Raw genomic sequence first — 13,128 nt, forward strand, 5'->3', positions numbered from 1 at the left:
ACATGGGCTAAAAAGTTTTAGCCCCATCTAAACACCCCCTTAGTACCAGTGTACTACTACCACTGATGATGCATATTGTGGCATGCGTACAAAATACAAATCCAACCTCACCCGTACTCCCTCCATCCAAAAAAAGACAAACCCTGAGTTTCCGTGTCCAACTCTGACTGTCCGTCTTATATGAAATTTTTTTATAATTCGTAATTTTATTGTTGTTAGATGATAAAATATAATGAATATTTTATGTGTGACTTGTCTTTGTAATTTTTTCGTAATTTTTTCAAATAAGAGGGACGGTCAAACATTAGGCACGAAAACTAGGGTTTGTCTTTTTTTGAGACGGAGGGAGAATGGTCAGATGGCCTAATTATACTCCTCCGGAATCCGGACTTGGATTCTCAAATCATGTACTACCCTGACACACGGAAAACTGAAGTGATTACCACGAGCCGTAGAATCCCCCCAACTTCGTTTCCAGCTTCTTTTCACCGATCCCTAGAGCCGAAGATTCTCAAATCTCCGACCGCGCACCTGACTTGGCACGTGAAAATCCCTCCCCGCACACACGCCGTCACGCAGCAGCCTCGCGCGGCCACCGACACCTCTCTACCGACCAACCAATCAATCATCCATAGGAACCCAATGGAACAGCAGGAAACAGCGCCCCTCTCCTCTCCCCCTTCCACGCACGCATATCCCCCACCATCGCAGCGCAGTCATTAACCGCGCCCCAAAAGATCGGTGCGAAGTGCGAACAGAGGTCCCATGCGTAGTTGCGTACTCCTACGTACTAGCACGTGTCCACCGACGAGGTAGTCCAACGGCGCAACGGCGGACGACGCCACGCGACGCATGCAATCATATTGGGTGAGTTGGGTTTGGGTTTGCCTCCAACGGATGCGGGGGGAGACGACGACGACGAGGGAGTTGCCGGCGCGTCGCTGTGCTGCCAGATGAGCGGGTGGCGCATCCGTAGCATGCAGGAGCACAGGACTACAGGAGGCGGCGAAGCGCATGCACGAGGAGTGCACCGAACAGTGCTCGACGGTACATACTATTCCCTCCGTTTCACAATGTAAGGCTGTGTTTAGTTTCTGAAATTAGGGAGAAATTTAAAAAAAAAATTAGTAGTTTAAAAAAAATTTGGGAGTTTATGTGTGTAGGAAAGTTTTAGATGTGATGGAAAGTTGAAAATTTAGGGAAAGTTTGGTGTAAACTAAACAGGACCTAAGTCATTCTAGTATTTTTCACATTTATATTAATGTTATATACATCTGCCAATAGTTCAGTACTACTACTACTGCTGTATGCCTGTATATGCTCGCCCAAGAGGCGAGATGAGCTAGCGTTGTGGGAGAAAGTATCAGAATAAATGCGGCGATCAGAATAAATTTGGCAAAGATGAGCTTAGGATTAGGATTGTGCTCATGAATGTGTATGTACGTTGTTTATGCATGACACTTTTTCGCCGGACCGGCATCGGCGTGACGATGAAACCTTATTAAGAAACATAGGGGAAAAAGCAAGGTAAGCAACAGTGCTGCTGATGAACAGGTCATCGACAAAACTGTTCCTGGAATAACAGGTTAACCTAGCTTACTGCAATCGACATTCCAAGTGACCGCCATAATAAGCACGTTTTCATTCGGCAAATTGGGCCACGTAAGGCTATAGTATTTCGTCTTTCGTACAGTATGGTAGGCCCCTTTTATTCCAGCTCTCTTCTCTTTTTCTGTCGTGTGCCGAACATAATTGGAGTGTCGGTCAGAGCGATCAAAATAAATATTAGACCACTGGTATAAAGTACTGTGGACAAGAGTACGGTCTTGAACAATACCAAGTCACTTCGAGATGAATTATTGATTGTCGTTTACAAGTTATTATTAGAAAAGTTCCATTTCTTCAAGGAAAGAACACTACCTGAAGAAAGCAGGACACTTGCATCGTCGCCAAATCGCTGCTTAAATCTTAATTTAATGTAGTACCAGAAAGTTATTCTCGACATGAAAGTGGGAGGAGTATGAATAATGTATGATCCTTTTATAGAGTTAAAAAAGCAAAAACTTATCAACTTGCATATACTTTTATTTCTTTTTTAGTTATCGCCTTTTGTACAACGGAAAGCTATCTGGATCCTGCACGCTTCACCATACATGCTAAGGTGCATACATGTATTACTACGTAATTAAGCACTTCGTAGCTCTCAATTAAATTTAATGTTTTTAATCACGAAACCAGGTGAAAACGCATCAAAGAAACAGAATAGTTCACAAGAGACAATCAAACAAGGACGAGATCGAGAAATGCACCGAATTAAGCTGGAGGATTATCTCAGAAGCTCTGAGTAACAACCAGGCGTTTAACGTAATGTCTACTAATTGATCCCCTAAAACATAAGCAAAGCTCCTGGTCACCCGATGTAACAACACATCAGGGTGAAGTACTAACCAAGGCAAACATGTACAGCCCACACATTAAAAAGAAACGTTGACGTTAAATCGCTTTTCTACTTTCTTCCCAACACAATGGCATGCATGCATCAGGGAAACAGACAGAAGTCACACAAACGTAACATTCCACTGAACATGCAGGATTACCGGGGCAGAGAAGAGAAACGAACTCAAAAGTCCATCAAAGAAAAGGATGGCAAGAGACGATGTGAGGGACAATATGAGAAGGAAAACAGCAGATACGCTTGCACATCTGCCACCTAATGTTTAGGCAGGATCAGATCACCAATTATTGGATCTGGTGAGACATCACACGCACGAAGAGGGCTGCACCCCAACAAATGTGTCACGGGGGTAGCATTAAAGGTAGCAACATTGGCAATTCAACTCCCTTCCCCCACCGTGGTGGTTGTTAGATAAAGCATTGCTTCTGATTCAATCTTAAACCTTTCTGTGATTTCTTTTTCTAAGACGGTTCACACACACATAGCATGAGGTTTTGTGCCAAGAGCTTAGCTTTCTTTCTGCTGCTATATAGAAAATCAGAACATGTTAATGCAACACAACAGTGGTGGATTTTACTTGGTAACGTACTGGTGCCTCCTAAGTTCTAACAATATCTGAATTGCCATCGCTAGAAACATGACATGGATTTGACCTGATGATAATTTTTCAAAAATATTTGACCTGATGGTGATTGATGACTAGTGCTCATTAACTGTATAGGCGAAATGAAAGTTATTAATTACAATGCATGCATAAACCTGCCTTACGATGTTCGTTAAAAAGAACCTAACTTATGATGAGTGCTGCTATGTTAATGTATAAAGGCTCTGCTTAATATCATAATATGCTAAATCCGATCACAATAGTCTGTTCGATTTGATCCAATAGCAGATTAAAGTTGATGGTAAAATAAGGAATATTTACTAGTTATTTAATGGCAGAATCAGGCTTTTCTTTTCTATATGCAAATGGATTACAAAATTGATGAACATAAATGTTAATGAAAGCAATAGTGATTAGTTGAACAAAACAGAAAAGCCAAAATAAAAACTAGAACATCACAAGCCGCAGAAACATAAATCATTACCTACTATTTTATTTTTGGAAAAAAAAAAAAAGGTCGAAAGGTAGTGATGTCTGACATGATACCGACAAGTGCAAAGGACAGGCAGTTGATTATTTTGATATTTTCTGGACAATAAATATTGCATATTGTTTTGGGTTTGAGCTGAAAATGAACTGATAGAACCTGTGGTCTAGAGTTCACCTTCAAGGTTTCAATCAGGACCATAAATTTGAGACACACACCTATTAAGTAGAGGCCTCTAATTTTCCTGGTACACAAGTGTGTGGGACAAGTATACAGCACTTCATTTCTCAGTGTTGTGCACTAGTTGCACCCAAAATAGTCAATTAATGATGCTACAAATGAGTCTAGGGTGAAAGAAAAAGGCTATGATGCACTAAATAAGCAAGTAAACCCTAGGCAGCTAATCAATCATACCTCTGCGTGCCTCCAACTGTAGTCCAGTTTATTATTATTTTTTGGCTACTTCGAAGAACAAGGGCAAGTGGGAGCTGACAAGGCAATGCCATGCTAAATGCATTATCCGATATTTAAGACAAAGGCCTCTAGGTCTCCTGTGGGAAAAGATAAAGGGTTCAAATTTTAGTTCAACAATTAGAAGAGGTGCTAATTCTCATATTTTCTAAAGCTTTCATAAATCGTAGTAGTAATACCATGAATACCATCATGGTGGCCATCATTGTGTATTTCCCGTAGAAAAATAGTTAAATTTCTTATCTATCCTTCTTTGGCCCACACATACAGTATGTTTATCTTAGAAAGCCAATCTTCTCGGTTGCAGCAAGCTTATCTATTGTACTTTTCTATTAATGCAAGAGCTTAACCACACAATTTTGTTTTATCCAAATGATAGCGCACTCACTCTAAAATTCTCAAATCTGGATATACATACACGGTTACATATTGTGATGCACTACATATCTAAAAAGAAAAAAAATGTTAATACTCCATTAGGAAGTAAGAAATGTATTAGATTGGACTGCTTACAATAAAACGCAACAGAAATCATCAAATGATAATCCAATGATTTGTGTAGGAAAGTTTTGTACAATGGAGTAATTCTGTGCTGATTAAAGATGAGAAATTGCTAAAGATGCTGAATAGACCAGTCCTGTAACTTTTACAGCATGGGATAATGTTTTATGTTATTCTTATTCCGGAAGGCTATAGTGCTATACAACTTACCAGACATTATGGCGTGTCCCCTTATTTGCGTGGGATTTTAAATTAAGGACCTTGATTTCACATGGACTAAGCAAACGGTTTATATCATTCCGTCATATTACAAAGCAGGAGTTTGTAGTTTTATTATTCTGTAAATTTTGAAGATATTTGTAAAGGAAATTTTTGTATGGATTTCCCTCCTGCTATTAAGAAGCTTTTCAATGAGTATGACATGCTAGTCTTTTCAACGGTAGAGGTGTCATAGCATCTAAATATGAAGCATGAATAATGGACAATCGATGTATGAAAGAATTTTGACAGAAAAATAATAACAAGAGCTAGAGAAAAACCTGACTTAGTAAGCCTTTCTGGATATCAGTCATGGCTGGTAGCCACACCATACGTCTGTATGCCAACTCTGACCCCTCTCTGAAATTCATCTCCATCTCCATTTCCCACTATTGGTACATTCCATTCTATCCTCATCACCATACCTTTCATGATGCCTTTCATTGCTGAAGTGAAGTGCCAAGTGCCTCACTGCCCTGTCAAAGCTCTGCCGTTGATGAAGACAGTTAAGCATTCAAAGCCCACACTGCCTGTCAGCCTCTTACCAGACCAAACTGCATGATCAACACCACTGCACCCTGCTGATGCCCCAGAATTAAACAGATATCTTTCTGGAAATTTGCTGTTAAATCAATTCGGAGAAAAGAAAATGTTGTTTCAACTTTTAACAGGGCTAGAATCCTAGAAATAAATTCTCTTTGGATGATATTACCTTGTATTTGTGAAAGTATGAAAGATGTGTAGTAAGATGAGTTCACATAATTTTTCCCTGGAAAAAGTAAGATGCAGAGTTTACATTATCAAGTGTATTTTACTACCCTCCAAATGCAGCACAATTTGGGTCTTCGACTTTCAGGCTGACTTTTGGAAGTAGAACTGTTGCAGATGTAATCAAGTTCTATTTGAGAGTCCTCAGGTAAATAACTCTACATAGGTTGGAGCCACCTAATAACTTGTATAATTAACTGCGCTAGTTTTGGCCAAGGCAGCTTTCTGGTGACATTATTCCCGACCTCAGTGAGTTTTGTTCACCCAACACCTTCCATAACCCTGAGTTTGTTCGCCAGAATGATCGTTCTCCACTGTTGATTATCCAAGTAATACCCATGTTGTGAATCTGTGATGCAGGCTACTGCACATTTTATTGATTAAAGTTTACTAACCGCGTAGAATAAAAAACATTGTGGATTCCATAAGATAAACAAATATATTTTATTATATTTTGGACCGCTGGATTGAAACGTGGCAATCTTTTCGATATTTATGCAATTGTATCTTCCATATGGGCATATGTATAAACTTGGAGCACTTTTTTGCAGGCTGTAGATTAACAGTAACAGAAGCTAAATCCTACTCAGTCAAAACAAGTTTGATCTTAATTAGTTAGTTCAGACCTACAGTTTAGTAATTTACCTTGTAGAAGTTCCTCCTCCAACATTTCATCTTTGCTTAGAGCAATTTTATACCAGTCTCTCAGGTTGGTTGATCTTGTTTGTCTTCTTTCCTTTTGACTCGGAAGTTGCATATGGATGTTGCATTTCTATAGGAATGTTTCCAGAAAATTTCCATCTCACTCAACCAAAAAGCAAATACAAGTCAATAAAGATCAATTCAAGCTTCATGCTCGAAGCAGCAAGGGCCAAGGTGTGAACTCAAAAGGCAGTAGGTGCTTATCATATATCTTTTTACCAATAGTCCCCACATGAGCAAACTCCTTGTACCATATAGTGGATCCTATTAACGTCTTTAAGTATAATCTCTCGACCGGCAATTGTTGAAATCAACTTAGCAGCATGATGGCAATCACTACATGTTCTTAGATTCATTGTTATCCTAATAGGTGTTCCTGGATTAGTGTTTATAAGAAGAAATGCAATAGCCAATTTTTCACTGTGTACTGAAAGATGACCCTCCTTGTCTTCCTCTTCAACATCATGAAGTGTAGCCTCAACCTCTGGGTTATAACCCATTTCCCTGATCCTTCGTAACAATTCACTTAATTTCTTGTAAATCATTTTCGATTGTGGATGAGATGTATCACCAATATGAAATGTGTGAACCCTATCCCCTAGCTCAGCATTGCTAACACCAGGCAACTTCTTGATACCCTTGCTTTCCATGACACTTCTCACCATGCTAACATCTGCCCATCTCCCAGCCCTAGCATAAATATTTGATAATAGCACGTAGTATCCTGTTTGTTTAGGTGCCAATCTTAACAGACTGTCTGCTGCCAATAACCCAATGTCCATATTGGAGTGAATCCGACAAGCTCCTAACAAGGCTCCCCAAACTCTTTCATTTGGCTTAATAGGCATCACCATGATGAAATCATATGCCTCTCTTATGCATCCAGCACGCCCGAGAAGGTCCACCATGCAAGCATAATGCTCTAACTTTGGGGCTATATGAAATTCACTAGTCATGGAATAAAAGTAATGTTTTCCCATATCCAAAAGACCAGCATGGCTACATGCTGCAAGAATAGCAACAAAGGCAATAGAGTCTGGTTCCAGACCCTGTCCACACATCTTCTCAAACAAGTCAATGGCCTCTCTACCATGGCCATGCCTGCCATAAGCTGAAATTATTGAAGTCCATGATACCACATCCCGCGTGCCCATGGAATCAAAAACATCCCTAGCTTCCTTCAGACATCCACAATTTGCGTACATATCCATGAGGGCATTCTCAAGCAACATACTGGAGCACATCCTTCTTCTCTTGATAACTTCATGGATCCGTTTTCCCAGTGAAAGGGCCGATACTTCTCCACAAGAAGGAAGAACAGTCGCCAGAGTCACTGCATCTGGTTCAATGCCATCCTTTTGCATCCTCATGAACAGCTCAACAGCCTCAACATGCATTTCATTGTTAGTATATACAGCAAGCATAGCATTCCAGGAAATAAGCCCTTTAAACCTCATCTCATCAAACACTCCCTTTAATAATGCAATATCCTCTACCCTTGCCTTCCCCATAGAGGGCAAGATGCTTGCCATGGTTCCGGCATCGGGCTTTGGGCACTGCAACGCTACCAATTCCCTGAAAACATCCATAGCGCGGCCAAACAAACCCGCGTGTGCGAACCCAGAAATCATGGCGTTCCAAGAAACAACATCCCGGTACTGCATTTCTTCGAACATCTGATACGCGTCGTCCGGGCGGCCGCACCGCGCATACATGCTGATCGCCGAATGCGCCACGAAGACGTTCCCGTCCAGGCCAAGCCTCGCGGTGGAGGAATGGATCTGTCGCCCGAGAACGAGCCCGTCCGTGGCTGCGCAGGACTTGAGAGCGAGCGGGTAGGTGTAGTGGTCGGGGAAGCAGGCGTGGCCCTGCGGCCTCATGGAGGCGAAGAGGAGCAGCGCGTCGCGGTGGAGGGAAGCGGCGGTGAGGCCCCGGAGGAGGACGTTGAAGAAGACGGTGGTGCGGTCGGGGGAGGCGTCGAGCACCGCGCGGGCGGCCGGGAGCGCGGCGCACGCGGCGTAGGCCTGGATGAGCTTGACGCGGACGGCGGCGGAGGCCGGGTGGGAGGGGAGGCGCAGGAGGAAGAGGAGGCGCGCGTGCGCGGCGCGCAGGGAGCGGAGGTGGGCGGGCGCGCGGCACGAGTCCACGAGGCGGAGGAGGGCGTGGCCGGCCGGAGGCAGCTCCGGGAAGAGGCTCCGCGGCGGGTTCATCGGAAACCCACCCTTCCGGCGCGGCGCGGCGCGGCGGGTTGATGTGCGCGTGGTGTGCGCCCGAGAGGCCCAGCCTCTCACGGAATCGCGCGCGCATCTGACTCCGGCCTTTGCTCTCTTCAGGCCAGTGGGCCACGCACCCACGCGTTCGCAAGCACAAGTTGCAATAGTGGAAGTGGGCTAGATTACGGCCCTGTTCGTTTATTCTGTGAGGGGAGGATTAAATATTGATACTCGTGGCACACTTTTTAAATTGTTAAATGGTGCGTTTCGTATAGAAACTTTCTATACGAAAGTTACTCTAAAATATCGGATTAATCTATTTTTTAATTTGTAATAATTATAATTTAATGAATCACACGTTATTACCACATCTTTTTACGTGAAACACTTGATCTTTATCTTCATCATCTATTCAAACACCACCTACATCTTGCAAGAAGATACAAGTTCATGTTCTGATTAAGATTTTTATTTGGTCTTTTAACATGTTTTTTATACTATTAAACAAACATGTTTTTTATACTATTAAACAATGTATATAATATGTATATTATGTATATATAATTTATTAAATATCAAATTATCCATTTTAGTTAAGGTTATAAGCTAATGGTTTCTCGTTTGATTAAGATTTAAATTTTATCTCGGTCTTGTTAACCTGTTTTTCAAACTATATAAACTACATATGAATATTATATATGTAATTTATTAAAATATCAAATATATCCATATTAATTAAGATTATAAGCTAATGATTTTCTTGTTTTCCATGCATCAACTTAATATCATGTCATCATTTCAAACACAAATAGAGCCAACCAACTCGATCAAGACTAAAAACAAATAAACCGTGAGATCACTGTGCATCATGTATACACATATAGTAATTCGACAGGTTGCAAATCAGTACATCATCGCAATTCGCAAACATCCAAAAACCAAAACAAACATCAAACCATCACGGCAACAGTCACACGCCTTACAAGTTACAAGCGACACATCCAACAAAATCTGCTAGCCGCCAAGTTCACAAAAGAGCATTTCTATTGAAGCTAGTACACCGTATTAGAGAGTAACAGCGAGTTCCACCATCGACCGTGTTGTCTCACTTCCTTCTTTGCCGAGATATCGATTCTTTAGCTACAGCATGGGCAGCAGCGCTCGCCAGAGACGACTTCTTCAGATTGCCCTTTGGGTCGAGAGCTTTCCGAATTTTGAAGACAGCCCATGCGACTCCAAGAGCGTTTCCAGAGGCGTGAAGGTAATCCTGTGTGACCTGTCCAGCTTGATCTCCGTATCTGCAATAAACAAGTCATCAGCCTCTACCAGCATCAAACGATCTTATGTATCAGACATTTTGTTTTTGTTTTTTGTTTACATGACACTGAAAAACAACTATACAACAAGCTGCCTTTTGCAGAAAAGCGATTTGATAACAAACAGTAACTTGTATGCAGCGGAAGGAAAACCGTCTGCAGGCATTTCCAGTTTTCTAAGATCAAAGTTTTGTAACCCATATGTTTGGCTGTTTTGTTGTTATCTCTCTGTGTTCATTATTTATTTATTTATTTTTGTAAAGAAGTCAAAAGCTTTGCTTCGTATGTGTTGATAGCGCAAGGATTTCTGTGTTTATTTATATGTTCAGATAAGTATATGCTTAAATTTCGTGAGTCATTCCTTTACTTAGTGAAATGTATGCTCCTTTCTGTAACAACATAAAATAAGATGAAGATGGTGTAGACTGTTGTTCGCACCGTACAAGATAACAGGTCCCTAAAAAACCAATACTAGTACTAGCGTGTATAGTTTCAAAAAGTGACTACTTGTTAACTACAAATTGGTTTCTGCGGGCTTCAATGACAAGGAGAACATTTTGAATGAAGCATAGAATAGAAGGTATTGTGTATTTACCTATGTGTTACAACAGAAGTTGTCACAACCGACGACGTTCGCATCACGTTCTTTCCAGACACCTCTACAGCATCCCATACTTTCCCTGAATCATCAAAAATGAACAATTAATAATTCGAAATACAGTAAGAATTATACAGAACATGTTATGGTAAAACACCATGCATGAGCTAAAAACATGACATAGTACGTTATATGTACCAAGCCTTTTTGCAATATAGTCTTAATAATTAAGAAAAACATGACGTTTTTTTAACTACAGAGAGTAAAGTGAATTCTGATCACACTACAAAAATTAAGACAATAAGAGCAACATGAATTTATTCTATCTGGTTCCTTCTAAATTCTAAAATGATCATAGATCCAAAGTTTCAAACCTTCTAGAAACATATAGCTGCATAAATGAAATACAACTTCGTAAATTTAGCATTTTCTGATAATGGGACAGGGCCATACCAAATCCATCGAGTGAAGCAAGAATAACTTCGCCCGGCATCAACTTAAAGAATTTCTGGGCAGGTTTCGAGTTCAGCACAGTGCTGGTAACAAACCCAGAGACCTTTAGAACACCAGAGAGGATTGAATTTGCTACCCTGTTGGACATCTTCGTAACCCTTCTAGCCCTGAGAAAAACAACAAAACTTAAGTCAAACAAGTACAATGCAGGGCACAAAAAGGTGATTATGTTATCTTAAATAATGCAATAAAATATGATGACACCAGGAGATAAAAGTTTTCATTTTTCACTAACAATATTGATGCTTGATATAACTAGCCTATGATATAGTTATAAGCATGTTTCAATAAGAATTACAGGTTGCTAGCATCACATTCTTTTACTCTATAAGGCACTAGCAACTCTTAATCTCTTATTGGTTTTAACACATCACCGTTGACAACGACATAAAGCCTAGGTGTCCTCTAGGATAAGAGACAATCAGCAATGAATTAGCACAAAGACAAAGTAAATATCCACCGAGTAAATTGTCAATTCTTCATCAATCAACTATACTAAATATCGACAGCCCACCAGAGATGGAGTATTGCCACCAAAAGATAATACTTGAATAATTGAGTGGGACATTTGCTTTGCAGTAACAAAATAGAAAGGAGTGTCAACGTCTGTCCAAAGAGAAATTTTCTGATAAAAGAGACTTGTACAATCTAACTATTGAGTCAGCATCTTCTATGTAGTTATACTATTTAATATATGAGGTATTGAGGTCCAAAGAAACAATAATGTTATAAGCAGTTCATCTATATATGCGAATTCAGAACATGAGACTACTAACTAAAATACCACCAGAAGCCAACAGAACCAATTACATGCTATCGAACAAGTTTTTTTTTCATCTAAACGGTGAATTCAAGTAGAAAAATGTTGACGATGTGAGCTACTCAGAAAGTTAAAACGAGATAATAACAACAAGAATAAATAATAATCTTCTTTCACAATCCATACCTCTTCATCCTCCTGATAGTGCTCGGCTTCACCTGTGACGGCTTCCCACTCGGCCCCACGCTCTTCTTCACCACCGCCTCCCCACACCGGAGGCCCTCCGCTGTGATGTCCCCGCACCAGATGATGCCCCTCACCAGCTGCCCCGAGCCCCGCGCGATCAGCCTCGCCACCGACGAGCTGTAGTCGTCCACGTTCGGCGCGATCGTCGTCCAGAACGCCGCTGATTGCTCCTCCACCACCTCCTTCTTGTCCCCAACGGCCTCCTCCGGCGTGATCTCCGTCACCGCCTTCGTGTCCATCACCTCCGACTTCTCCTTCGCCGCCGGCTCCACTTGCTTCACGGAGAAGGTGGTGTACTCCTCCAGTACCTTGTCCAGCTGGGCCAAGACCGCCTCCTGCCCCTTGCTGGCGACCGTGAGCCCGTAGCTCAGCGCCGCCTCCCCGTCCGCGTCCTTCTCCGCCTCGGCCCCCTCGGCGTCGTCATCCTCGTGATCTGTGTGCGGGACGTGGAGCGAGAAGAAGTAGTGCGCGGTGTCGAGCTTGACGGCGGCGACGTCGCGGGTGAGCGGCCACTGGACGGGCTCCTGCGCGGCGCCGTCGCCGGCCTTCCCGCCGCCGCTCAAGAGGCCGAAGAGGCCGCCGCGGCGCTGGCTGCGCTTCTCCGGGACGAGCCTCGCGAGGACGGCGACGGAGTGGTCCCCCTGGCGGAGGCGGACGACGGAGAGCGTGCCGGCACCGAGGTCCATGCTGCGGTCGGGGTCGACGAGGTGGAGCTGCGCGCCCGGAACCGCGACGAGGGCCTCCTCGGTGGTGGGAGGCGGCGGCGCGTCGTCATCGGCGGCGTCGGGGAAGAGGTTCTCGGCGAGCTGCTGCGGGTCGACGGAGGGGTAGAGCGAGCCGCCAGGGCTGGCAGTGGCGGCGCGGTTGGGGTTGGCGAGGAAGGCGGTGTTGAGGTCGGGGTGGGACTGGTTCACCTCGGGGTAGAGGCTCTGCTTGGCGGCCATGGCGGATTCGCTGTGCGCGGCGGTGTCACTGTTCGTGGATCAATCGAGAGATAAGAGGGAAGCAATTGGGGGGAAAGGAGCACGGGGGAAGGGGGGATTTTATTGCGTGGGAGCGAAACCGTTGAAGGCGACGGTTGATTCGATGTGGTGTCCAGGGACGCGGAGATTCTCTGTGCCCCGCCGCGTTGCTGCGAACGGGCGGCACCGGTATAGCTGGCAGCGCCGGAGCAGCGAGCCTCGCGGGCGGCACAGGTGGAGGTACAGAGACGGTTGCAGATGATAGGAATAGAAA

The 13,128-nt window shown here is 43.2% G+C and overlaps 2 protein-coding genes across 5 annotated transcripts; both read right to left on the minus strand.

The window, feature by feature from the left end:
* Positions 1–1,312: 1,312 nt before the first annotated feature.
* Positions 1,313–8,513, minus strand: LOC127764980 (putative pentatricopeptide repeat-containing protein At3g49142). Of its 4 annotated transcripts, none has more exons than XM_052289760.1 (3): positions 6,190–8,513; positions 5,058–5,354; positions 1,313–4,097 (listed from the first exon to the last, which is right to left on the minus strand). In XM_052289760.1, the coding sequence occupies exon 1, from the start codon at positions 8,454–8,456 to the stop codon at positions 6,462–6,464; it is 1,995 nt and encodes a 664-aa protein (XP_052145720.1). In that variant the 5' UTR covers positions 8,457–8,513; the 3' UTR covers positions 1,313–4,097; positions 5,058–5,354; positions 6,190–6,461. The 4 variants fall into 4 exon arrangements, with proteins under 4 accessions (XP_052145720.1, XP_052145721.1, XP_052145719.1 ...); XM_052289761.1 differs by lacking the exon at positions 1,313–4,097 and adding an exon at positions 5,489–5,545 and having other exon boundaries at positions 4,111–5,354; XM_052289759.1 differs by lacking the exon at positions 1,313–4,097 and having other exon boundaries at positions 4,113–5,354.
* A 780-nt stretch (positions 8,514–9,293) lies between these two features.
* On the minus strand, positions 9,294–13,124 carry LOC127767856 (protein EARLY-RESPONSIVE TO DEHYDRATION 7, chloroplastic-like). The gene is made up of 5 exons (XM_052293316.1): positions 12,956–13,124; positions 11,833–12,864; positions 10,827–10,993; positions 10,371–10,455; positions 9,294–9,757 (listed from the first exon to the last, which is right to left on the minus strand). The coding sequence occupies exons 2-5, from the start codon at positions 12,834–12,836 to the stop codon at positions 9,565–9,567; spliced, it is 1,449 nt and encodes a 482-aa protein (XP_052149276.1). The 5' UTR covers positions 12,837–12,864; positions 12,956–13,124; the 3' UTR covers positions 9,294–9,564.
* Positions 13,125–13,128: the final 4 nt, after the last annotated feature.

The sequence above is a fragment of the Oryza glaberrima genome, chromosome 3 (genome assembly GCF_000147395.1).
Source record: "Oryza glaberrima chromosome 3, OglaRS2, whole genome shotgun sequence".
NCBI lineage: Eukaryota > Viridiplantae > Streptophyta > Magnoliopsida > Poales > Poaceae > Oryza > Oryza glaberrima.